At 36.8% G+C, this 27776-nt stretch overlaps 1 protein-coding gene across 9 annotated transcripts; it reads left to right on the top strand.

Annotated features, from left to right (window-relative positions):
• Positions 1–26688, top strand: Zmym1 (zinc finger MYM-type containing 1). 9 transcript variants are annotated; one of them, XM_021735426.3, is made up of 10 exons: positions 1–154; positions 6859–7024; positions 8086–8158; positions 8504–8753; positions 14458–14632; positions 19096–19249; positions 20882–21019; positions 21188–21225; positions 21611–21839; positions 23442–26688. In XM_021735426.3, exons 2-10 carry the CDS (start codon positions 6932–6934, stop codon positions 23915–23917), a joined length of 1626 nt encoding a protein of 541 aa, XP_021591101.1. In that variant the 5' UTR covers positions 1–154; positions 6859–6931; the 3' UTR covers positions 23918–26688. The 9 variants fall into 9 exon arrangements, with proteins under 9 accessions (XP_021591101.1, XP_013220474.1, XP_013220476.1 ...); XM_078025891.1 differs by adding an exon at positions 4583–4651 and having other exon boundaries at positions 68–154; positions 21611–26688; XM_013365020.4 differs by having other exon boundaries at positions 21611–26688.
• Positions 26689–27776: the final 1088 nt, after the last annotated feature.

Raw genomic sequence — 27776 nt, forward strand, 5'->3', positions numbered from 1 at the left:
TGCGGACGTCGCGAGACAGGACAGCGTCAGGCTGCGCTGCGCTGCGCATGCTCGGCCGCAGAGGACGACGGGGAAAGGGGCGGGGCCGGCGGGGCCGTTTGCGTCGACAAGACCCTGAGAAGCTGCTTGCGGCGAGCGTTCCTGAGAGAAATTAGTAAGGCTCCTCTTCTACGGCTCTGGTTTCGGTCTTTACTCCTGCGCGTTACCGGAAAGGGGCAGAGTTTCTCCTGTCTGAGGGAGGATGCCGCGCGGGTGGAACCGGGTTCTAGAGACGGGGCCCTGAATACAAATGCTGGCACCTGGGGGTCGGGGACTCGCGGCCTAGCCCTGACCTGGAGAGCGTCGGTCGCCTCTTTTGACCTCACCCGCCGAGAATCTCAGGGTCACTGCTCCCGCTTCAGAGGTTTCTCGCCCGCCACTGCTCCTGCATCGTAACCCGGCTTTCTGCCTTTGCTCTGTCTGCGACCACCGTTTCTAAAACATTGAAATCACACCCGTGGCTCTCTATGCATTAAACGATGATTTTTCAAACAATCTGGAAACAGTTTTTGCAAATAGAATGGTACACGATGTCCCAACTAAAAGAAACAATTGTAGCTCAGTGGTAGAGCATTTGCTTAGCATGTAGGAGGCCCTGGGGTTCGATCCCCAGCACCGCCGAACAAAAAATAACAACAAAAAGAAAAATGTAATTATTTTAAAAGTTTGGCTGTTGGCAGGCGTGGTGGCACACGCCTGTAATCCCAGCAGCTCCAGAGGCTGAGGCAGGAGGATCCCAAATTCAGAGACAGCCTCAGCAACTTCGAGAGTCCCTGAGCAATTTAGCGAGATCCTGTATCAAAATAATAAAAAATTTTGGAGATGTGACTTAGTGGTTAAACGCCCCTGGGTTAAATCCCTCGTGTTCAAAAAAAAAAAAAAAAACACAAACATGTTTGGCTCTTGATGAATTCGGATTTGAAATTGGGATTAAATTAAGGCACCATATATTTTGCTTTAAAGTGCAGGATTGAGAATATCTTGATTTCCTTGAATCAAAAAGTTTAAAATTTAATTAGCTTAATCAGGGTATAGTGTCCGCATACTTTTCAATTAAACTGAACCAGAAGCTGGAAAGTAGATAAATTAACAATTCTTGCTGTAAGAGTTGAATCACTAACAACATCTGACAATACCTTGTATTCCCTGTCACAATACACAAGAGGCCTCCAAAAGTTATAACAGGAATTTCATTATTACACTTTGCTTATTTAATTCTTAGACTGTAGCAAGAGCATTAATGGAGTAGGTGCACTTGCAGAAGTAGTGAATTTAGATTTAGCTGGTCTGGGCAGTACAGTCCTGTAATCCCAATGACTGAGGCTGCTGAGGCAGCAAAATTTCAGGTTTGAGACCAGCTTCGGCACCTTGGCAAGACCCTGTCTCAAAAAGGGCTGGGAATGGCTTATTTTGCTTAGCATGATATTCTCTAATTTGTATGATGTCACATTTGAAGGGGTTCCAAGATGCCCAGGGTTCAATCCCAGTACCCCTTGTCCCCCCCCCCCAGAAAAAAGGTAGTGATTTCCCTCTAGGGTTTATGTGAGTGAATATATCACAAGTTCAAAACTAGCCCCAACCACATAGGGAGGCCCTAAGCAATTTAGCAAGAACTTGTCTCAAAATTTAAAAATGGGCTGGGGATATGGTTCAGTGGTTAAGGCACCCCCTTGGTTCAATTCCTGATACCAACAAAAAAAAATTCCCCTTTGGTTTAAGTAAAAAAAAAAAATCTTTTTTCTGTTCTGGAGACTAAACCCAGGGCCTGTGCATTCTCAACATGTGCTCTAAATCTACCATCCTCAGACTCTAAATCAAAAAGGTTTAAATGATTCCCAGGCAGTGTTGACCAGTAGGCAGATAATGCCACAGTTTTTTTGTTTTGTTTTTGTAGTTGTGGAGGACAGCATGTCTTTGTTCCCCTCTGCCCCCCATGCTGAGGATCAAACCCAGTGCCTCACAAAAGCAAGGCAAGCAAGCCTCTGCCAAAGAGCTACAATCCCAGCCCCACAGTTATCTTTTGACTGTTAATCAAAAATGTAATTAAAGGGCTGGGGTTGTGGCTCAGTGGTAGAGTGCTCGCCTAGCATGCATAAGATACTGGTTTCGATACTTCAGCATTGCATAAAAATAAATTTATTGTGTCCACCTAAAACTAAAAAGCCACTGGGAGGCTGAGATAGGAGGATTGCGAGTTCGAAGCCAGCCTCAGCAAAAGTGAGGCGCTAAGCAACTCAGTGAGACCCTGTCTCTAAATAAAATACAAAATAGGTCTGGGGATGTGGCTCAGTGGTTGAGTGCCCCTGAGTTCAGTCCCCAGTACCAAAAAAACAAAACAAAAAAAAGTGACTTAGCCCTTGGTTGGAAAGATGGGAAGGACTGTATTAAAAACTAGTATTCGAGACTTGTTTTATTCTCGTGTACATTTTGTCATCATTCATGTATGGGTTTGTTTTGCTCTTTATTTTTTCTGATAATTGGACAGACATTTTCCCTGCCTCGGAAATACTGACTTTTTTTCAGGGTGCTTTCCAGTATTCTCTAATTTGTGTTATATCACATTTGAAGGGGTTCCAAGATACCAAAACTCATAGGTGCTTTGTTTTGTTGTGGTGGTGGTGGTGGTTTTGTTTTTTTCATTTGTTCTAATTATACATGAAGTGGAATGCATTTTGACACATCATACATAAATGAAATATAACTTCTCATTCTGCTAGTTGTGGATATATAGAGTTACACAGGTCATGTAATCATATATGCACATAGGATAATAATGTCCGATTCATTCTACTATTCTTCCTACCCCAATACCTCTCCCTTCCTTTCACTCTCCTCTGTTAATCCAAAGTATCTCCACTCTTCCCTAGCCGCCCCCCATTGTGAATTAGCATCCACATAGCAGAGAAAACATTCAGCCTTTAATTCTTTGGGATTGGCTTATTTTGCTTAGCATGATATTCTCCAACTCCATCCATAATTTCTTCTTTAAGGCTGAGTAGTGTTCCATTCCATACTACAATTTCTTTAATTGTTGGCAGACCTTTATTTTATTTCATTCATTCATTTATTTATTTATTTATTTATTTATTTATATGTGGTCCTGAGAATCAAATTCAGTGCCTCACACTTGCCAGACAAGCACTCTACCACTGAGCTACAACCCCAGCCCCCTACAATTTCTTTATCCATTCATTTGTTGAAGGGCATCTAGGTTGGTTCCATAGCTTGGCTATTGTGAATTGAGGTGCTATAAACATTGATGTGGCTGAGTTGCTGTAGTATGCTGATTTTAAGTCCTTTGGGTATAAACTGAGGAGTAGGATACCTGGGTCAAATGGTGGTTCCATTCTAGGTGTTCTAAGGAATCTCCATACTGCTTTCCAGAGTGGTTGCACCTATTTGCAGCCTTACCAACAGTGTACCTTTCCCCCCCCCATATCCTCGTCAACATTTGTTGTTACTTGCATTCTTTTAATCACCATTCTGACTGTAGTAAGATGAAATCTCTGTGGTTTTGATGTGCACTTCTCTAATTACTAGAGATGTTCAACATTTTTTCATATATTTGTTGATCAATTGTATATCTTCTGTGAAGTGTCAGTTCGGTTCCTTGGCCCATTTATTGATTCGGTTATTTGTTTATTTGTGTTAAGTTTTTTGAGATCTTTATATATCCTGGAGATTACTGCTCTGAGGTGCATGTGGTAAAGATTTTCTCCCATTCTGTAGGCTCTCTTCACATTCTTGATTGTTTCCTTTGCTGTGAAGAAGCTTTTTAGATTGATTCCATCCATTTATTGATTCTTGATTTTAATTCTTGTGCTTTAGGAATCTTGTTAAAGTCAGTTCCTGCCAAGCATGGTGGTGCACATCTATAATCCCAGTGGCTCAGGAGGCTGAGGCAGGAGGATCGAAAATTCAGAGATAGACTCAGCAAAAGTGAGGTGCTAAGCAACTCAATGAGACCCTGTCTCTAAATTAAATACAAAATAGGGCTGGGGATGTGACTCGGTTGTCTAGTACCTCTGAAGTCAATCCCCAGTATCCATCCCTTACCCCAAAAAAAGTCGGTTCCCAAGCCAACATGGTAAAGATTTGGACTTCCTTTTTTTTTTTAGTTGTCAATGGACCTTTATTTTATTTATTTGTTTGTTTGTTTATATGTGGTGCTGAGAATCAAACCCAGTGCTTCACATGCTAGGCAAGTGCTCTACCACTGGCTATGACCTCAGCTTGACTTTTTCTTCTGTGAGGTGCAGGGTCTCTGTTCTAGTGTCTAAATCTTTGATCCACTTTGAATTGAGTTTTGTGCAGGGTGAGAGATAGGGTTTAATTTCATTTTGCTACATATGGATTTCCAGTTTTCCCAGCACCATGTGTTGAAGAGGCTCTCTTTTATCCAGTGTTTTTTTGGCACCTTATGAGAAAACTGTATTTATATGGGTTTTTCTCTGTGTCTTCTATTCTATACCATTTGTTTACAGGTCTGTTTTTTTTTTTTTGAGAGAGAGAGAGAGAGAGAATTTTAATATTTATTTTTTAGTTATTGGCGGACACAACATCTTTGTATGTGGTGCTGAGGATTGAACCTGGGCCGCCCTACGCATGCCAGGTGAGCACGCTACCGTTTGAGCCACATCCCCAGCCCAGCAGGTCTCTTTTGATGCCAATACCAGACTGTGTTTGTTAATATGGCTCTATAGTATAATTTAAGGTCTCATATTGTGACATCTCCTGCATTACTTTTCTTGCTAAGGATTGATTCAGCTATTTGGGGTCTCTTAGTTTTCCAAATGAATTTCGTGATTGCTTTTTCTGTTTCTATGAAGAATGTCATTGGAATTTTAATAGGGAGTGCATTAAATCTGTATAACACTTTTGGTAGTATGGCCATCTTTGTTTTTAATTGATAGACATGTGTAGCCTATTTCAGGTGAAGTGAATCTACTCAAAGACAATATAGTAATTAATTTCCAGTGCGTTTTGGTGTACAGATTGTGTGCCTTGCTCATTTGGGCTAAACACTGGCTATATGAATTATTAACTGCACTGTCAGTTGCCGCAGTCTGGCTGGGCACAATTCATGAGCCACTTGTCAAGCAGGAACAAACTTTATTTTTTTTTAACGCACGCCGCACCACCTGAGCTCTCTAGGAATTCCCCGAGTGCCACCACTGTCTCTTCCACCTCAACCGCTCTTGAGGCAGATTGGCTGGGTCACGTGGGCGGAGCCAAAAGAGTCCCCCAATGAGCAGCTCCGTGGTCTGAAAGGGCGGGAAAACAGCCCAATGAGCATCACCACAGAGGAGCCAATCAGCTGGAAGTTTGCTGGGGCCGCTTCAGCTGCGGCTGTCAACATCTCCCCCTCTCTGTTTAATTAAACAACAAGCATGTGGCTTAGGGACCATGCCTGTCTTAGGTTGTCCAATACTACATATGGTTCTTACCTGTCATCGGATGAGCTGACCTCAAGGCCTCAGCCTCCTGTCTTAGGTTGGTACCATTGCAATTGGATCTTACCCATCATTGACTACTGGTCCAGTATACAGCCATACCTGTGGATAGGCCTTTGTACCAGTGAGGGGGTGAGGTTCTTTGCCTCACCTCTGTTTATCCCCAAATTTTAGCTGAACGAGGCAACTTAAAACAAAAGCGAAACAAAACAAAAGAAGAATCTTAAAATGGCTACCCATCCTCTTGCCCTGCCCTCAGGGGCGAGCAGTTTACCTTATCACTTACCCTCAGTCGTTCCCGTGCAGGCCACCAAATGCCACAGTCTGGCTGGGCACAATTCACAAGCCACTTGTCAAGCTGGAACGAACTTTATTGTTTTTGAACACACGCTGCACCACCCGATATCTCCAGGCAGCCCAACTGCCACCACCGGCTCTTCCAGCCAGCACCTCAACCGCTCTTGAGGCAGATTGGCTGGGTCGTGTGGGCGGAGCCAAAAGAGTCCCCCAATGAGCAGCTCCGTGGTCTGAAAGGGCGGGGAAAAAGCCCAATGAGCATCACCGCAGAGGAGCCAATCAGCTGGAAGTTTGCTGGGGCTGCTTTGGCTGTGGCTCTCAACAGTCAGTCTATAATTAATTACTTAATTTTATACCTTGGAATAGGAGCTTTCCAAGCTGAGAACATGGAGATAAAGGGGTGGTTAGGCCCCAACCTCAGTAAAAAACTAATGGCAGAATTACTTGGGTCTTTCATATACTAACCCAGAATAAAACCACAAATCTCAGATTACTCCTGTAACAGCTTTTAAATTCTCTTTTTGTATGTGTTGAATGTAAATTTGTGCCCATGGAGTAAGTTATCCCTACCCTCTACAGTAGTTAGTAAAGCCAGGCATGATGGTGCATGCCTAGCAATTTGGGAGAGTGAGGCAGGAGAATCCCAAGTTCTAGGCCACCTTCAACAATTTAGCATGGTCCTCATCAATTTAGAAAGATCTTGGCTTAAAATTAAAAAAGGCTGGGAGGTGACTCAGTGGTAAAAGCACACTTGGGTTAAATACCCAATACCAAAAACAAAACATACAACCAAAAACCCCAAACAATTTGTAGGTTTTGTGGTATCTGCATCCAGGCCTAGGGCAACAGAAGTGGGAATTAGTTCTAGAAGAATGCACAGAGGTATTAGCTGTCAAAGACTGTAAAGCAAAATTATCTAGAAATATTGAAAGAAAGGAAGGAAGCTAGTGTTGGTGCTGTGAAGGAGCTTTGATGCAGAGTTGTCTAAGACCTCTTTTGTGATTCCACAAAATTACCATATTTAAAATATTAATTTTAAAATCAGACTTCTATCAATATTTAATTTCAGGAATTTGGACACGGTCCCCAGGAAGAAATCCATTAATTTAGAACTGGAAAATTTCTTTGCATGCAATACTAAAATGAAAGGACAACCTTCAGATGGTGAACATAAGACAATGGCATTACAGCTGGAGCGGCTAGTTGAAATTAAGACAGAACCTGACAATACTCAAGTAAATATTTTACATTCTTTTCTTTGTTAGTGATGCTGGGGATTGAATTTAGGAGCACTAAACAGTGACAGAGTCTCAGTAAGTTGCCTCATCTGGCCTTCAACTTGTAATCCTCCTGTCTCAGCCTCCTGAGTAGCTCAGATTATGGGTGTGTTCTACTACACCTGGCAAGATAATTTAGTTGTAACTTATTTCCATTGAAAATGGCCTAAACATCCAGTGGCACATGCTTATAATCCAGCTGTTAGGTAGGCTGGGGCAGGAGGCTTGATTGAGCCCAGAAGTTCAGGGCAACATTGGTAGGCTCCATCTCTCTTTTTGGAAGAAAGAGAAAAAGAAAAAAGAAAAGTATATAAATTAGATCAGTATTAAATTAGTGACATTTGGAAATATTAATCTAGCAGTTAACTATTGCTTTTTCAACCCATGGACAGTCACACATACAAATTAAGTTGAGATAGAGTGGAAATGAAATTGCCTCTAGTTCTGAAAGAAACTCCTACTTCATAAGAATCATTTGGCCCAATACAGCAATTCTAAGTTTAAGGTATTTATGAAGATAATGAACTGTTAATGATTAAAACAATAGGGAAAATATATGTCATTATGTCTACTCTCTATTGGTAGTAGCAGTTGTTGAGTAAAAAATTATAGAAGACCATTGTTTGGGACTAAGCTCCTGCACTGGGCCCCAGCAGAATGAGCTAAAAATCAAAATGAAGTCACTAAATTTCCATGTCACCAAGCTGAAACTAAACCATTTACCTCACCTCAGAAGTCAGGAATTACAGGCCAGTTTCAACTGGTGTGATAATAGAATTCAGTCTACCTAATTCTTACACCAAAAAAGATAACCTGATATTAACCAATCAGTTATTGGTGTCATAGAAAATTAAAATTATCAGCCACAGGGCACCAAAAGGAGAATGCTTACCTCTTGCCTTGGTTTGATTCAGTAATACAGCTAATTGAACAGACTCAAGTGTAATTTATCATTTTCTATTAAATGATTATTTTAAGTATATTATATTCATTATTTTCAACTCTTTTTTTTTTTTTAGGAATATTGTCAAGCCCAACAACCCAAAACTCAGGAGAATGAACTGAAAATAAATACTACATTTTCAGACAGTGGTAATAGAATTATTTAAGTTAATTATATTTATTATGACTAGCATAATAACAAATTTATTCTTCTTAAAAATGCCTTTGAATACTGCATTTTTGGGGGTTGGATAAAAGTAAACTCTAAAAGAAAATGAAAGAACGCATACTTAGGGGCTGGATTGTAGTTCAGCAGCAGAGCGTTCGCCTAACACATGTGAGACCCCGGTTCGATCCTCAGTGCCACAAAAATTAATAAATAAAATAAAGGTATTGTGTCCAACTACAACTGAAAAATAAATATTTTTTTAAAAAATAATGCATACTTAATTTGTTGAAAATACTAATAAGCTTCTTCCTGTTTTGTTTTTGTAGCATCACAGTTGACTACAGGAGTTCAGCTTTCTTTGGCATCATCTGGCATAAATAAAATGCTTCCTTCAGTTTCAACCACAACTGTTCAGGTTTCCTGTTGTGGTTGTAAAAAAATCCTCCAGAAGGGGCAAACTGCTTATCAGAGGAAAGGGTCTACTCAGCTTTTCTGCTCTACCCCTTGCATCATAGAACATATTTCATCTGCCAGTTCACCAGCTTCTGCCAAAAGAACTTGCTCAAACTGCACAAAGTATATAATTCTAAATTTTACCTTTTACTTCCCTACATAGATTTTGGTCAGAGTATTAGTTGTAATTTTCTAAAGATATGTTACCTTGATTAACTGAAAAAATGCTTCTGCTTTTAGTTGCTCTCATAGATTGTTCAAAAGTAGTTGTTAGTAATTGAGAGGTTTGCAGAAATTAACCCACAAGCAATTCTTTCTCTCTCCCTTATAAATGATGTGACTTGCAGAGCTTTCATTTGAAATTTTCTATAAGTAAGGATTATAGGAATGCTCATTATAGAGATGCTCATTCTGTTCTATCATTTAACTGTATAAGAAACAGCCTACTAAAAATATAGTCATATAACTTATGGATCTTCCAAGATGTAGAATAATATTACATTACTATTATAATGGTAAGTGAAATTACTTAATTATTTTGAAAAGTTAAAAAGCATAGATAAATGTACATGTATGTAGGTAGGTCTGGTCTCTGTGATTGGATTAGTGACATTTTGACTTTGCAAGTCCTAAGATAATATTAACTCTGGTTTCTTAACAATCATCAAAATGCTAATGCCAAACAAGAACATCATATTAACTTCTAAATATAATAAATATTAATTTATAGACCATCATATTAACTTCTAAATATAATAAATTCTTCTCAAATGTTATCTTGTCTTGAAATTAAGTTGCTATAATTTGAATTTTATTTCCTTTATTTGCATTCTGCTATTTAAAGTGTGATCCCCAAGCAACTATATTATAATCATCCAAGTGCTTACTAGAAATACAGGTTCTTAGGTCCAGTTAGAATTATTGTATCAGAACTGCATTTATCCCCATATGATTCATATTCATGCTAAAGTTTGAGAAGCATTGAGAACTTCTTTGTTTCTTAGTATTCCCACCTGTTTTATGGAATGTACACAAGATTTATGAGCATTAAGTAATACATTCAATCAGAGCAATACTGGCATATAATAAGAATTCCATACATGTTGACTATCATTGTTGTTATTGTTATTCCCTTAACAAACTCACAGACTTTTTTTGTGGGTTATTTCAGCTCTTCATTTGGCTGCTGCTTCTGGTGTTAACTGTTGCTTCAAGTCTTATTCCCTGAAACTCTACTTATCTGTCTCTTTTGCTTTCTCAACCCTTCAATACTGTACTATGTCCTTTGTCTTTTTTCTGTTTAGCTATGGGCTATATGGCACTCTCTTTAGCCTGCTTTCTCTCTCTGCAGAATCATAAAACTGGAAGGGACCTTAGAGAGATCATCCAATCCAAACCTTTTCTTTTGGTTTTGAGGAAACAGAGGCCCTGAGAAGTTAAGGTATCAAGTTGCTCTGTTTGGAGTATACTCATTACTTTTCTTCAGCAGCAGCTTCACAGACAGATTGAAAAAGGCTGAAACAGGAAAGATTTAGTGTGTAAGTTGTTCTTTAAGGTATACAAATCAAGTATGAGCAAAACTGAGAGGCAAATTTTACTTCCTCTGGAATAAAGTTTTTTCTCATTAAAAATTGTAGGTTGGTGGAAAGATGGTAGTAATGTTTAGGAGAGGCTATCATTATTCATAGTAAATTACTTTGTTAAAAATTTTTTAATTCCGCATTCATTACCCTCTTCTGTAGTTCTCAAAATTTTAGCCAACTTTTAGTCATTTTAAGGTGTTTTGTTGTTGTTTTGGTACTGGGGATTAAAACCAAGGGGATTTTATCACAGAACTACATCCCCAGCATTTTTTGTTTTTGATACAGGGTCTCACTAAGTTGCTGAGGCTGTGCTTAAATTTATGATCCTTCTGCTTTGTCCTCCCAAGCTTCAGGGTTATAGGTGTGTGCTACTGCATCCACCTTAAGTTTTCTTTTTTGTTTGTTTTTTTTGTTTTGAACCCATTGCCTTTTACATGCAAGGCAAGCACTCTACCAACTGAGCTGTGTCCCCAGCCCTATGTTTTCTTTTATAGCCATGATTTAACATCAGATTTGAGTTAATGCTGTTTTTATCTTAATTCATGAACCAAGTGAAAGCTAGCTTTGCAGATATTTAAAATCATATTAGAAACTTATGACTTATCTTTGAGAAGCATATATTTAAGAAGTGTCATTTCTGTACTTTAGTGAAACTAACTAGAAATCCAGGAAGCAATTAATAAAGGCAAAAAAAATAGGCCTAGGCACTAATGCTTGATTTATTTATATAAAAGTTGTTCACACATGTATTCAGAGTTTAGCTTTAGGTCCTTCTAGCAGAGATTCATATTTTAATTTTTTAAATTAAGTAGATTAGAAGCCAACATTCTATTATGCTGACAATAGTTTTAAAAAAAAAATGCTAGTAGTACACATTTTCTGACTTTTGTGTATCTGCTGATGCAGTTTCTTCTGACTCCTTTCCCAGCTGGCTAATTTCTTTCTGACTTAAGTATGTACCTCAAATATCTATACCTCTTATTTACTCTCACACTGTCCCTCATTCTTCTCTTACCATCACCTCTTCAAATTAATTATTCCATGATCTGATTTTATAGTGTGTATTCATAAGTCCAAGAGCATTGATCATAACATTAAATATTACTCCAAAGAACAAGATCAGTACTGGAAATGAAGTTCAATTTTTGAAACAGTAAAATTACTGATGTGATAATTATGTGAATCTGTTAGTTTCAATTTTAAAAGTCGGAAAGTTCATGATACATACATTTAAAATTTTAAAATGTGGAAGTGTTAAAGTAATATTGATTTCAGGAGGAGTTTATCTTGAAAACCATTGTCCTCAAAGACTGATATTCTGAGGGTTCTAGGTAGGCAGGTATCTTTGTATTTCTCAGAGCAGCAGTTGTCATACTTTGTAATCTAAGAACCCCTTATACTTTTCATTTTTTGTTTTTTTTTTTTAAATTTGAGACAGGGTCTTGTTATGTTGCCTATGTGACCTCAAACTCCTAGACTCGAGATCTTCCTGTCTGAGACTCTTTGAGTAGCTGATACTACAGCCACGTGTCACTATGCTTGTGTCCTTTACACTCTAAAACTATTGAAGACTCTTGTGGCACATGCCTATAATCACAGATGCTCAAGAAGCTAAGCTTAGCAGGAGGATTGCAGGCTAGCATCAGCAACTTAGCAAGACTGTGTCTCAAAGTAAAATATTTTAAAAAGGACTAGAATATAATTCACCCCTGAGTTCAGTCTCCAATACCAAAACAAAGTCAACAATTGAAGATGAAAGAGTTGTGGTTTATACAGGTTATATTTATCAAATTTGCTATGTTAAAAATCAAATGGCATTTTTAATTAATTTCAGAAACTGGCATTGTTTTATCAGTTTTACAAACCACTTTAATATCTGTCTGAATTTTCAAATTTGCTTTTGTTTTCCATATGTTGCAAAATGTTAAGAGTCAGTTAAGAAAATATAGCCTCACAAATATGTAATTAGAAAAAGGAGAAGTGTTTCATTAGCCTTTTAGATATTTGTGGACACTTTTTTTGATTGCAGTGGTGCTAGGTACAGTGGTGCACTCCTGTAATCAAGGCCAGCCTGGGCAGTTTAGCAGAACCCTGTTAAAAAGGCCTATGGGTGTTGCTCTTTTGTAGAGTGCCTCTGGGTTCAGTACCCAGTATCAAAAAAATAAATAAAATAGTTGCAGTGTGCATTCTGAAACCATGTCAGTGAACTTTTAATACTCTATAGTCTTAAAATATATTAATTTGTCTTATACCCTTTTTTATTTTTCTTCCTACTTCTGGGGATTGAAAAACCTTGCACTTGCTAGACAAATGTACTAAGCCAATACCCCCAACCCCTCTCTTGTATTTTGAATAGATGTTTTACCAGTGAATGATTTTTGTAATAGCATGCTATTGTCATTTAGAAAATGTTGATTTATTGCATTCTTCAAATCTTTCAAATGTTGACATATTTCACTATGCAATATTTTTAAAATCATCACCAGCCTCATCAGAAAAGTCTTCAAATGTTGGGAAGAGATCCAGCTTAAGGTAGCAAATATAAGTTTTCAAAAACTCCTAATTTATCATTGAAAGCTTGAATTTTATCATTGGCAAGACTGTAGGAAGTGATAGATCCACTTTTTTCATTTTCCAGAAAATACTTGGCAGATACCTTCTGGATAATAGTTTGTCTTAAAGTCATATGTTCAAATAAATAATGTGATCCATGAAAGAAAAGTGACTTGTTCAGGTTGTAACTCTAAACATTCCATGTAGGCTTTTCATTGAGACAGTCATTCACCTTTGGTGGGCAGGGAAAGTACTTTTATGCCCGTGTCCCATTTTGTTATAAGGAACATTAAAATTATCATATTTAAGTTTAAAATATTTGTGTTTCATTAAGGACATCTTTAAATTGAAACAGAAATGATTTTTGTTTTACAGTGAATGTGTGTGTTGTTACATTTTGAATGTCATTGCCTTGATTTGTGTTAGGGCTGCAACAGTTTCACCTACCATTGGTTTTTTTCATTTCCCAGTTCATTTAGGTGAATTTGATATAATAAAAAAATCAACCATGTCATTGGCATCTAGTACATTCACAGTGTTGGACAACTATCACCTCCATTTTGTTCCAGAACATATACATCATTCGGAGTAAAGTGCTGTACTCAATAAGCAGTTTTCCCCCAATTTCCCTCTGTCCCCAGCCCTGGGCAACTACCATGGCATTCTTTCTATGGATTTATCTGTTCTGAGTATTTCATATCAGAATGATATACATATGACTTTTTGTGTCTGTTTTTTCAACCTTTTCATGTTTTCAAGAGGTTCATTCTGTTGTACTTCATTCTGTTTTTAGTAGTTGAGTGATATTCTGCTGTATGTATTTATCACAATTTGTTTATCCATGTGTCCACTGATGAACATTTGAGCTGTTTTCATCTTTCAGCCATTGTCAATGGTGCTCTTAAGAACTTGCATGAGGGGGTGAGGCTGGGGCTCAGTGGCAGAGTGCTTGCCTAGCATGTGAAGCACTGGGTTCTATCCTTAGCACCACATTAAAATAAATAAATAAATAAAATAAAGGCATATTGTCCATCTACAAGTATAAAAAAAAATTTTAAAGAACTTGCAAGAATATATACTTGTTTTTCATACTGAAATTGCTATTGCCTTTATACCATCAGTTAAAATGACAGCATAGTGAGAAAGGCAATTAACATATTAATATTATGAAAATAGTTTTGATCTTATAGTCCCCTGGAAAATATCTGGGGACCACCCTTCACACACACACACAAGGAATTTGCAGACCATGTGTTGATATGTTGTATAAATTCCAGTGTTTCTCGGGAATGACTATGTGATTTGTCATCATCATTCTGTTAACACTAGCACCAACTAATCCAAGCTAAATAGTCCTCAAAATTGTGATCACGGACTGAATCAGTAGCTTAGTTGCAGAGCATTGGCCTAGCATGTGTGAGACACAGGGTTCGGTCCTTAGCACCATACACAAATAAAATAAAGGCAATTGAAACAGAAATGATTTTTGTTTTAGAGTTATTTATCCATGGTTTCTAAATGTAAGTGGTAGAACTAACTACCAAATTCAGGTTTTTACCATTTTACAGTTCTTAAGGTAAAGGAAGGAGCAAGGAGGGACCTGTTTCAGGGGTCAGGGGTCATTCAGTTTAGGAAAGAGAAATGATAATTATGGTAAAGTGTTTAATGGTGTCCTTGTTATTTATTTTTAGAGACATTTTAAATCAGAAGGATATGATCAGTGTTCAGCTGGAAGATAATACTACTAGCAAACATTTTTGCAGCCAGTCTTGTCTTTCCTCATATGAAGAAAAAAGGAAACCATTTGTTACTGTGTGTACTAATAGCATTTTGACCAAGTGTAACATGTGTCAGAAGACAACCATTGTAAGTTGAAATTTTTTTTTAATAACTAGAGGGATTCTGTTTGAATATCAGAGTTTGTATTAAATCTTTTATTTAAATCCTAGATTCAATATGAAGTAAAATACTAGAAAGTGAAACATAGCCTTTGCAGTAATGACTGCTTTTCAAAGTTTCACTCTGCTAACAATTTTATCATGAACTGTTTTGAGAACTGTGGCGTTTACTGTTACACCAGCTCTAGTCTATTCCACATACTCCAAATGGAAGGACAGTCTCATTATTTTAATAGTTCAAAGAATATTACAGCATATAAGCAGGTATGAAGAAAGACCTGTTGCTCCTTCTGTCAGTTGGTCTATGAATGGTTTCATTTTAGGAAAATGTGGGGATGTAATTTTTAGTACCATTGAGAATAATTTCCATTTGTAAATTGATAAAGATGAAATTGAATATTTTAACAGTTCCTTCTTACATAATTCATGACAAGTACTATGTGGATATTCTCCTAAAGAATTTCATATTGATTGTCTTACGCCAAAGAAAAAGTAAATATGCAGGAGTCTGTTTATACTATAAAAATTAACTCTTTTTTAAATAATACACATAATTTTATTACAGAAAAAAAAGAAACATCCTAAATATAATTAACTCTTTTTTACCTATGCAATGTAAAGAATGTTACATGCTTTTTCTGAATCAGTCATTGGAGGAAATAACCCAATGAGAAATAATCCCCTATTTCTAATAGGAGAGTCTATCTCTTTCTGAGAGCAGAAAAGCTGACCCTGGGGCTGGGGATGTGGCTCAAGTGGTAGAACACCACATAAAAATAAAGATATTGTGTCCACCAAAAACTAAAAAATAAATATTAAAAAAATTCCCTCCCTCCCTCTCCCTCCCTCTCCTTCTCCCTCCCTCCTCCCTCCCTCCTCCCTCCCTCTCCCTCTCCCTCTCCCTCTCCCTCCCTCTCCCTCTCTCCCTCCCTTCCTCCCTCCCTCCCTCTCCCTCTCCCTCTCCCTCTCCCTCTCCCTCCCTCTCCCTCTCTCCCTCCCTCCCTCCCTCCCCCTCCCTCTCTCTCTCTCTCTCTCTCTCTCTCTCTCTCTCTCTCTCTCTCTCTTTAAAAAAAGAAAAAGAAGAAAAAGAAAAGAAAAGCTGACCCTGCTTTGGTGGACTAAGTGAGATGAACAGTTAGGGATGTGATCCCCTTTCACAAAGTGGGACTGTTAGATATCTAGCTTGTTCATATGATACTTTATGATTTTACTTGATCCTTATAAATTCTTCCTTAAAAAACAAGCAGCTGGAGGTTGGGGATTTAGCTCAGTGGCAAAGCACTTGCCTAGTACATGTGAGGCCCTGGGTTTGGCCCTCAGCCCTGGGGGGTGGGGGGAACAAGCAGCTGCCAGATGCAGTGGTACACACCTGTATCCCAGCGGCTCAGGAGGCTGAAGCAGGAGGATCTCTAATTCCCAGCCAGTCTCAGCAACTTATCAAGGCCCTAAGCAACTTAGCAAGACCCTGTATCTAAAGGGCTGGGGATGTGGCTCAGTGGTTAAGTACCCCTGAGTTCAATCCTCAGTACCACCCCTCCAAAAAATAAAAAAAACAAGCAACTAAAGGTGGGAGTCCCATCCGCAATTCAGATGTGTCATTTGTGAACTGCATCTTTTCTGTGGCAGAATGTTCCCACCCTAAGAATATTCTGCCTTGGGACCAGAAGTGGGAGAATGGAAGGTACAGAATCCTTCTTCAAAGGCAGGAAATGCCATTCCTTCTTTACCTCCTTGACTCACACTTAATAAGTAAGCCTTGTCCTGCTTTTATTAGCCTGCATTCAGTACCCAATTCTTTAGCTTATGAGATGGAGCAGGGCTATTGTTGTTATGAGCACAACCTAACCCTATGCCCTAACAATATGAAAGTATTGTATAATAGTTATAATGAAATAAACTCTTATTGTTAATGAATGTTTAAGAATTAGAAAATGTTCAAATATTGAACAGTACTAATAATGAGTTGCCTTACTATTTTAAAAAATGGATATTAGAAATATTTGTAATTATTTTGACCATATCTTTTTTGTATTCTTCCTCTTCCGTTACAGGGGATTGAACCCAGGGGCCTTCTATCACTGAGCTACACCCCCAACCTTTTTTTTTTTTTCCTTTATTTAGGGTTTCACTAAGTGTCCCAAACTGGCCTCAAATTTGCCATCCTTCTTTCTGCCTCAGCCTCCTTTATAGATAGGGTTACAGGTTTATGCCACCATACTCAGCCTTTTTTTGTTTTGTTTTGTTTTGTTGAGTTTTGTATCTTTTATTATTTTTTTAATTTTTTTATTTGTTCTAATTAGTTATATATGACAATAGAATGAATTTTGACACACATACATAAATGAAGTGTAACTTCTCATTCTTGTGGTTCTACGTGATGTAGAGTAACTTACATAGGTCATGTAGTCATATATGCACATAGGATAATAAAGTCCAATTCATTCTACTAACATTTCTACTCTCATACCCCCACCTCCTTTCACTCCCCTCTGCCTAATCCAAAGTACCTCTATTCTTCCCCCTTTATCTCCACCACCCCTTATTATAAATTAACATCCACATATCAGAGAAAACATTCTGCCTTTGGTTCTTTGAGATTGCAGCCATTTCTTCTTCTCTTTCTTCTTCTTTTTTTTTTTTTTTGTACCAGGGATTGAACCACCCAAGGCTATGTAACCACTGAGCCACATCCCTAGCCCTTTTTATTTAAAAAACAATAAAAATCCAGTCTCAAGATAAATTTTTAAAAGGGCTAAGGTACAGCATCAGCCTAGCTTGCATGAGATCCTGGATTCAATCCCCAGTATTGCCCCCCCCCAAAAAAAAAGAAAAAATGAAGAAAATAACACCCAGAAGAATGGTAAGGATAGAAATGGAACAAGACTCAGGACAGCAGCAAGAGGAAATCTGCTGCCCCTGCAGTAAAGCATTCTCTACAATACAACTCTGTACTCTGGTATTATGGGAGGACTCCTAGTTATCCCACCAGCTCATGAGGCTATGAACAGAATATCAGATAGATTGCCATGTGGAGCAGGTCTAGAGGTTTTCTAGCCACATGGTGTATCCCAGGGACCTAATAGACATAGTGACTTCCATCTCTTCAAGGAAGGAATTAAACCTATGTGGGAGGATGACACAATAAAATGGAGCAAGTGAATTATCTGCAGAGGGGCTTGGTCTCCCATTGTTGTGAGAATCTCATACTAGACATGTTGGGGGAACAGACAATTCATGGTTAGGGGGCTGTGGTCTCTGCTTCTAGGAGGAAATTGTTTTAATATAGAATAGGACTGCCAGCAACCAACCAATCATAGCCCAGTTTCAAGTTATACCTCATTGAGTGCTTAACCTACATCCCAACACCATTATGGAATATAAAACTCACAGGCAGCATCAAAATGGCCAGGCAGGCTGTGCCTTTCAAAGCTTCTTTTTTTAAAACTTCTGAAAGCCACAGTTGAGCGTACCATGACCTGCTCTCTCTATAGATAACACTTTGTCGAAACTGGCATCATTAGAGTCTCTTGGTGTGCTACCTGCAAGATCCTTCTATCCTAGACAAGAAGAATTTGAAAAACTTTTTAAGAATAGGATGACACACAGTATCTGCAAAACCAGCTGATCACTTAAACTAAAAATTACGTGTAGAACAAAAATTTATATTAATAAAAGATTAAAAATAAAAATTTTCAACATTATCTTCTGTTTATTATTCTCTTTCCAATATTCTGCTCTTTCACATAGAAAATTTGCATATTTCATTTTGTCTTACCACCATGTATCCCCAAAAGTAGTCCTGTTTTATCATTGTCATTGTATGAAGGAATAGATATTGAACCTCACAGTTTATCCTTTTCCTTTGTACACTTCCTGCAATTGAACTCATCATACTCTATACTTCTTACTGTTTATATCCTGTTTTCTTACAATATGCTTGTAAGTTTTATCACGAAATTAGCCTAGAAACATGGTGGCTCCCATAGTATATTGTAGTATATATTAAAACACCCTGGCTCCTCCTCAGCACAGGTAGAAGGCTTTCCTAAGCTGATGTGCAAGCTGGTATTGAAGAAAAACCTATAATTATAAGACTTTGTTGATTTATTCGGTAGACTTTTATTGCATGGGATGATGAATATCTTCTATGACCACTTTCTTCTTTGCTTGCATATGGATTATTATCATTGTTATTGCTGTTAAATATATCCAAAAAATAACCAAACAGTTTTCAAATGATTTATCATTTTCTTTCCTTCATTTCATTCATTGCAATCTATAGTGTCTTTTTTGTCGGGTTTTATGAAAGTATAAAGATTGGCTTCATTGTCATTGTTTGTAATATTTCAAAAAAGCAGTGGTGGTATGCTTTTGTTTGTTAACAATATATGTTATGCCAGGAATATGAATATTATTTTAATCTCTAAACAGAAACCAGCCAAAATACTTACATCTTTTCCTTGCAAGTCATTGAAGCCATCAGATGAAATGATTGAGATTACTAATGACTTGGGGAAGACAGAGATTTTCTGTTCTGTTAATTGTTTTTCTGCATATAATAAAGCTAAGGTGGAATCTTCTACAGGTAATATTTGTTTAGCTTTTTCAGAATTTTATATTATTACTATTGACTTAACTATATTTTGCTTTTAATATGTAACCTGGATTCATTTCCACATTAAACTGACCTAAAAGTCAAAGCAGTCTAAAAGTTGTAAAAACTGTTTTCTAGTATTTTTGTGTAAAAGGATGGCTATGTCACCATCAGAGATGTAACATTTATTTGCTAAGATTAACCAAAAAAAAGATTGTTATGTTAGATTGATTATAGAATTGATATAGACCCTCTTCATTTTAAGACAAGATTAATGGAAAAAAAATAGGGATCCATGTCTTTGGAGTATTTAGATCCTCTAGTAAATGAACACATGCATGTCTACATTAGTACACATTGAGTAACCTACTATAGAACTTGGTTCATAGGAGTTAGTCAATGTTGAGTTTATTCAATACATTTCTGATTGAGTAGTTCTAATAAATATAGAATGTTTACTTAGCTTTGCTTTGTAAAATAAGACTTTTACTTTCATTTTCACATGAAGTATAGGTAGTTAGAAATGCTTGAAGATTCAGTAATAAACAGGGCTCAGGGGCACATGTCTATAATCCCAGCAACTCAGGAGAATGAAGCAGGAGGATTGCAATTTTTAGGCCAGCCTCAGCAATTAGTGAGGTTCTGTCTCAAAAATAGAAAAATAAAGGACTGGGATGATGTAGTTCAATGATGGAGAGCCCCTTGGTTCAATTCCTAGCAACACACACACACACACAAATAAATTAATAATAATATTCAATAATAGAAAAAGCACATATAATCCAGGGCCAACTAAGTATTCCATCAAAGTGTTTCATTTCTAGTGATGCTATTGACATAGACTACCAAGTGAATAATACCCCTGAAATTTGTATATCTATTACAGAACTTTTGCAGTACTAACATGGACACTAACTTAACTCCAATGATGCTGAAGTTTGTGAATTATGAAAGAGTTAGAAATTGATACCCACTCAGAGATTCTAAAAGACTCTTTTCTGATATGGGTAATTTCACAGCAAACGTTTGCTCATAATTTCAAACAAATAGTATGAAAGTACTAAAAAATTATGCATAATAGTGAAAGATATAAAATGATATGGAAGTGTAAATGATCATTTTGTTATTACAGTATACTAAAAAACCTGGCTATCCAGCTGAATGTGGTGGTACACACCTGTAATACCAGTGGCTCAGGAGGCTGAGATAGGCAAGTTCAAAGCCAGCCTCAAAAACTTAACCAGCCCCTAAGAACTCAGTGACACCTTGTCTCTAAATAAAATTCTTTAAAAATAAATGGTGAGGGCTGGGTTGTGGCTCAGTAGTAAAACACCCCTGCGTTCAATGCCTATTACCCACCCCCTTCCCCCTGGGGGGAAAACAATGGCTATCCTTTAGCTCCAATAAAAATTACTCCAATACCCAGAAATATCCTAAAGTATGAGATATTTGCATTATTCCTTTAAATACTTTTTTTTTTTTTTGCATTGCTGAGGCTTAAATAACCTGGGTCTTGTGCATACAAGGTAAGCACTACTACTGAGCTATATTTTAGCTCAAAACATTTTCTAGTTTGACCCATTCTGCCTGATTTTTAGAAAGTATTTTGTTTATTTTTTTCAGCAAATGTTTCCATGACACTTGATGCTTCAATGGAGCACCTTTCTCCAAAGAAAGATCCAATTCCAGTTATTAGCAATATAGTATCATTAGCAGATAATCCTGTTGCCTTGCCCATCATGGACATTGATGTCTTACAAGGTAAAAGATGATGTGAAGACATTTGATATAAACATTGTTTTGTTATACTTGATGAATGTATGTGTTAATTTTTTTTGTCTCCTGATATAAAATAAGCAGTTAGAGTTTATGATACTGTTTTTTTTAGTTTATGAGATCTTAAAGTAACGCTCTAATTTATTTTAACAGGTACAGTTTCTTCAGTAACAACAAATGTCATTACAGACGTAAGTTTTATCCTTATTTATTTGTCTACTCTCTTTTCTTTCATGAGCAGATTTTATATATATAATTATATATGTGCATACATGTAATATAGGTATTATGTATATTTATTAATCATTATTTCCTTTCTCCTACTTCATTTTTACTTATTAAGCAATCCTAGTTGCCTGAGCAACAAGTTATTTTATTACAACTATATACAAAATGGTTCTATAAACATTTAATGCTGAATCTAGATTGAAATAATTAAATTATAAATTTTTTTGTTTCCTCAGAGAAGTTCGTACTATAGCATACTCATTTTACTGTGTTATTAAAATAGATATGTTCAATATTTTATTTAAAGACTATTAAAACAACAGTGATTTTTCTCTTTTTTACCCACAGATCTCTAAGAGTTCACCCAATGAATCAAGTAATGGTGTTGCTAATAGAGTGGAACAGCCAAGACTTTTGCCATCTTCATCAGTACTCAGTCAGCACACCTTTGGTGCCAGTATAGAAGTACAGAAAGATAAAGTGTCAAACCAAGATCCTATGTGCAATATGAACTCTGTGAAAATAAGTGATGGATTGTGTCACCCAAAATTTACAGCCAAAGTACAAAAAGTTAAAGGTAAATCACAAAATACTAGGAAACCTTGGCATTCACCTTTTCAGCATGTGGAAAACAGTGTTAAAAAAGATATGACATTCTGTTATTCGTGTCAGTTGTTCTGCCAAAAAAATTTTAGCTATAGAGGAGAGTCATTTGTAACCCAAGGAACTTCTAATTGGAAAAAAACTCTGGAGAAATTCAGAAAGCATGAAAAAAGTGAAATGCATTTGAATTCTTTGCAGTTTTGGAGGAAATACCAGTTTTGTGATGAAGCTGTTAGTGATAATTTATCTATTAATTCAAATCAGATTGAGGGAAATAAAAAGTACCTAAAGCTTATAATAGAAAATATTTTATTTTTTGGAAAGCAGTGTTTACCCTTAGGAGCAAATGACCAGTCTATTTCATCCATCAATAAAGGCAATTTTTTAGAATTGCTAGAAATCAGAGCAAAAGATAAAGGAGAAGAAATGTTTCGACTAATGAGTTCACAAGTTGACTTCTATAATAGTACACAAATTCAAAGTGATATTATTGAAATAATAAAGACTGAAATGTTACAGGATATTGTGAATGAGATCAATATCTCCTCAGCTTTTTCAATAATATGTGATGAGACAACTGATAGTGTCACAAAAGAGCAACTTTCAATTTGTGTAAGATACCCACAAAAAACATCAAAGTCTATCTTAATTAAAGAAAGATTCTTGGGTTTCGTCAATATTGAAAAGATGACTGGGACCCATTTACATAGGAATATCAAAACTTATCTGCAGCAAATTGGAGTCGATTTTAATAAAATATGTGGCCAGTCCTATGACAGTACCACTAATCTGAGGGTAAAATTTAATAAAATTGCAGCAGAATTCAGGAAAGAAGAGCCTAGAGCTTTATATATACATTGTTATGCACATTTTTTAGATTTAGCAGTAATTAGATTTTGTAAAGAAGTAAAAGAACTCCGCTGTGCTCTAAATACTCTCAGTTCTTTGTTCAACACTATTCATATGTCTGGGGAAATGTTGGCAAAATTTCAAAACATTTTTAAGCTAAGTCAAAACAAGACATGCAAAAAACATGTATCACAGTCATGCTGGACAGTCCACGATCGTACATTGTTATCTGTGATTGACAATCTTCCAGAGGTTATTGAAACACTGGAGTTTGTATCAAGCCATTCCTCAAATACAAGTTTGGCTGATGAATTGAGTGACTTGTTGGCACTGGTTTCCAAGTTTGAATTTATCTTTTGTTTGAAATTACTTTATCGAGTGTTAAGTGTTACAGGAATTCTTTCCAAAGAGCTTCAAAGTGAAACCATAGACATTTTTTCTTTGTCTTCAAAAATAGAAGCAATTTTGGAATGTTTATCATCTGAAAGAAATGATGTATATTTTAAAACTATCTGGGATGGAGCAGAGGAAATATGTAAAAAAATAACCAGTAAAGGTTTTGAAGTTGAAAAACCTTATCTTCAGAGAAGACGAAAAATTCAGAAAACTATAGATCTTGATAATTCAGATAGTATGTTTCCTACTTCAACAGAAGAACAATATAAGATTAATATTTATTACCAAGGACTGGATACTGTATTACAAAATTTAAAGTTATGTTTTTCAGAGATCGATTATTGCAAAATGAAGCAGATTTCAGAACTACTATTTAAATGGAACGAACCATTAAATGAAGCAACAGCCAAACATATTCAAGAATTTTATCAGCTTGATGCAGACATTATCCCTGAACTTAGATTTTATCGGCACTATGCAAAACTAAACTTTGTCATAGATTATGATTCCATCACCTTTGTCAATCTTGGCTCTTTGTTTATTCAGCATGGTCTTCATAATAGTATTCCTTGCATCTCAAAGTTGTTATATATTGCTTTGTCTTGGCCAATTACTTCACCAACTGCTGAAAACTCCTTTTCTATATTGCCTCGTCTTAAAACATATTTATTTCATAACATGGGAGAAGAGAAATTTAGTGGCCTTGCCCTAATGGCTATTGAGCAGGAATTAGTAAATAAACTAATGGAGCCTGAGAGACTTAATGGGATTGTAGAAAAGTTTATCAGTCAAATGAAAAATATATAATACTTGCTAAATTGAACTGATTTAAAAGAATATTTTGGGAATTTTTTGTTTATTTGGAGGTACTGGGGCTCAAACCCAGGGCTTCATGATGAGTAGGCAAGTTTTCTACCATTGAACTATACCCCTAGCCTGCTCGCCCTTCCTTCTTCCTTCCTTCTTCCTTCCTTCCTTCCTTCCTTCCTTCCTTCCTTTCTTTCTTTTTTTTCTTTGAGACAGGTCTCACTGTATTGTTCAGGCTGGTCTCAAATCTGTGAGCTGAAGTGATCCTCCTGCTTTAGCCTCCTGAGGAGCTGGGGCTACAGGCACATACTACCATGCCTGACTTGCAATTTTAGTTTTTATTTTAAAATTGGGTTTCTTAAAAAAAATTTTTCAACAGAACATGTAGCATATTCACATTCAAAAATTCAGAAGACACAATGACATATAGTGAAAAACCTCCTTAGAACTCAGTTCCTCCTCAAAGATTTTGTTTATTTATTTTGCAGTGTTGGAGGTTAACCCAGGGCCTCACAAACTCTAGGCAAGTGCTCTATCACTGAGCCACATCCCCAGCCTCCTCTTCAAAGCTTTTCTGTTCATTAAATATCTTTCGAGAGGTATTTTCCCTAAATGGTACATTACATTGCACACTCTTCTTCAGCTTGTCCTTTCGACCTAATGTGGTGTTTTTGAAATTGTCTCATACCAGTAGGTAGCTTGCTTGATCTTTTTTTTTTCCCCTTTGGTACTGGGAATTGAACTCAGGGGCACTTGACCACTGAGCCACATCACCAGCTCTATTTTGAATTTTTATTTAGAGACAGGGCCTTTCTGAGTTTCTTAGTCCATCTCTTTTGCTGAGGCTGGCTTTGAACTCTATCCAGCTTTGGACTCCTGATCTTCCTGTCTCAGCCTCCTGAGCTGCTAGGATTATAGGTGAGCATCAGTGCACACAGCTCTTTTTTTTTTTTTTTTAACTACAGAAGATTTTATTGTATGAATATATTGCTTACTGACACATTTCTATTTGCAGTCATTTGTTATTACAAGCATTGCTTCCATTTTATACTTGGTACATAGATCATATATTGTGCATGAATGAGTTACCCTAAGATAAAACTGGATTCCTAAGTCAGAAGATTTGTACATTTTAAAATTTATGACAGGTACTGGCTGAATTGCTTTCTCTAAGGATTGTGCCAATTGAAAGTCCCACCAAAAATGCACAAGAGTCCCTATTTTCTCAAATCTTTGTAAGTCTAATTATCAAACATTTTGATCTGGGCTGGAGAGGTAGCTCAATAATAGACCTCTTGCCCAAAGTGCAAGAAGCCCTGGGTTCCATCCCCAGTACTGCAAAGGAAAGAAAGTAAATATGTTATTAGTTGAAAATGGTATTTTAATCTCAGAACAGTTTTCATTTAAGAATAAGGTTGAATATCTGTTTATTTGGGCCATTTGTATTTTCTTTTCTTGAACTGTCACATTTAAACATTAAAATTAGATATTGGGTTTTTTTAATTTATACCTCCATCTAAATGACACAACAAAACTTAAGCTGTTTTTTGAAATATTTTTCAAATAAACTACCACAAAAGAAAGGATTCTTTTATTTCTTTAAACTTTTAGGAGATGTGTTCTCCAAAGATTTGAAAACATTTGGTGATAAAAATATCTGGGCTTGGGGCTGGGGTTGTGGCTCAGTTGTAGAGTGATTGCCTAGCACGTGCGAGGTGCTAGGTGCTAAGGTGATCCTTAGCACCACATAAAAATAAGTAAATGAAATCAAATCTATTGTGTCCTACTACAACTAATCTGGGCTTAGGCGCCAGGGTTGTGGCTAGTGGTAGAGCGCTTGCATCACATGTATGAGGCACTGAGTTCAATTCTCAGCACCACATATAAACAAATAATAAAGGTCTATCAATAACTAATAAAATATTTTAAAAATATATCTGGCTTAGCCAGGTGCGGTGATATACACCTGTAATCCCAGTGCTTGGGAGGCTGAGGCAGGAGGATCATGAGTTCAAAGCCAGCCTCAGCAACTTAGCTAGACCCTAAGCAATTCAGTGAAACCCTGTCTCTAAAGAAAATACACTAAAGGACTGGGGATATGGCTCAGTGGTTGAGTGTCCCTGTGTTCAAATTCAGTACCAAAAATTTTTAAAAACCTCAAAGTGGACTTGGGGGGTAATGGCTATGCGCATCTTCCACTTTAACTTGAACATGGGTATATCATTTTTCTATTCCCAGCAATAATGGATGAGGGTTTCTGTTGTTTCACATTTTTACCTGTATTTGGTATTATCATTTTTCTATTTTTTCCAGTGCATTGATTTCTATTTTTAAAAACCAAGGTGTTACTTAACACTTAGTTTTGATTACTTAACTGTATATTTTCATTCCTTTGTTTTATAAGGAAATTGCATAACACTAAAAGTTTCCTTGGATCAGCTCTGTTTACCATGTATGTTTTTCAATCATTTTCTGTAATTTCTATCTTGTTATAGAATCAAAAGTTTCTGGTTTCTGTTTTGTTTTATTTTGGGGTTTTATGTTTTTAAGTGTTTGATTTCAGTTTTTAAGCGTGTAAAGCTTATAATGGAAGGCCTAGACCCAAAAAGGAAGACTACATTAATGCATGTCTTTGAGGAATACCTCTTGTGCAATCTGGGACATTTCTTAGGGTTTTATATGTTATTTATTTCTCACTACAACTTATGATTTTATAGAGGAAACTGAGGCTATGGATCACAACTAATAAAGGCAAAAGTAAGATTTGAAAACAGGCAGTATGACTGCCTGTAGGTCTTCATTCTCTGCTATCTCTTATATCATTTTCATCTCTAACAAATATTCCTAAATAAAAAGTTATCTACCAGAAGTGCATTAAAAAAGAAAAGATGGGCTTGGGATGTGGCCCAGTGGAACAGCACTTGCCCATCATGTACAAGTCCCTGGGTTCAGTCCCCAGCACTGAAAAAAAATAGTCGTATAGTTTTTGATCTCCCCATATCCCTCCATAATAGTTAGAATAGTTAAAGGAGAAACCTCTGTCCATCATCTTCAGCAAATCTTGGTGACAATTCCAAAATATGAACAGATAGTGATGAACTCAAAAACAGCTATGAGACCTAAGTGGAACTGACTGTAGGAGCTGGTATAGGAAAAAACAGTGAGTTAAAGGATGATGTGAAAATTAAGAAAACCTCCAAGTCAACAGGTGCTGAAAAGCATGGCATGTCAATTTGAGAATAGCTAAATAGAAGACCTCTATAATAGATTCCAACTTGCTAGTGTGTTTAAGGCAACTGTGCAGTTGTGAAGATGTTGGAATGGTTTAAAATTCTTAGGAATTCTTGAACCTAACGAGCCTCATTCCAAACCAAAACCCCTTTAAGATAGTAAACTGCACACGGAGCAGAAGAGGGACAATTGAGGGAAAAGAAAGGTTAGAAGTAAGAGAAGCAGAGTAAGCAATGTCAGGGAGTACTAGGCTATTGTAGTAACTTTGGGAAAACTAGAATTTCCTGACCCTTAAGTCTAGAGAAACTATTCTGTCCCATCTCCCTCCCAAAAGCACAGGAAAATGTATTTCATATAAAACAGCAGTACAAAAGAATTATGGGATATAATTTTTAAATTACAAAATAGCAAAGGGCAGAAATATAGCTCAGTGATAGAGTGCTTGTCTAATATGCAGGAGGCCCTGGGTTTGATCCTGAATACCACACACATAAGAAAAACAGCAGAGTAAATCCCTAATAAACAGGTAAGAACGAACCTTCAAAAAAAAAGTTAAAATGATAGAAGGTGGCCAGGTGCATTGGAATTCCGGTGACTTGGGAGGCTGATGCAGGAGGATCACAAGTTT

This window comes from Ictidomys tridecemlineatus, chromosome 11 (assembly GCF_052094955.1).
Source record: "Ictidomys tridecemlineatus isolate mIctTri1 chromosome 11, mIctTri1.hap1, whole genome shotgun sequence".
Lineage (NCBI taxonomy): Eukaryota > Metazoa > Chordata > Mammalia > Rodentia > Sciuridae > Ictidomys > Ictidomys tridecemlineatus.

Coding starts and splice junctions, on each gene's coding strand:
- Zmym1 (XM_013365020.4), top strand. CDS start 6,932: ATGAAAGGACAACCTTCAGATGGTGAACATAAGACAATGGCATTACAG. Junction 21,020..21,187: donor GGACATTGATGTCTTACAAG/GTAAAAGATGAT, acceptor TTATTTTAACAG/GTACAGTTTCTTCAGTAACA. Junction 21,226..21,610: donor CAACAAATGTCATTACAGAC/GTAAGTTTTATC, acceptor TTTTACCCACAG/ATCTCTAAGAGTTCACCCAA.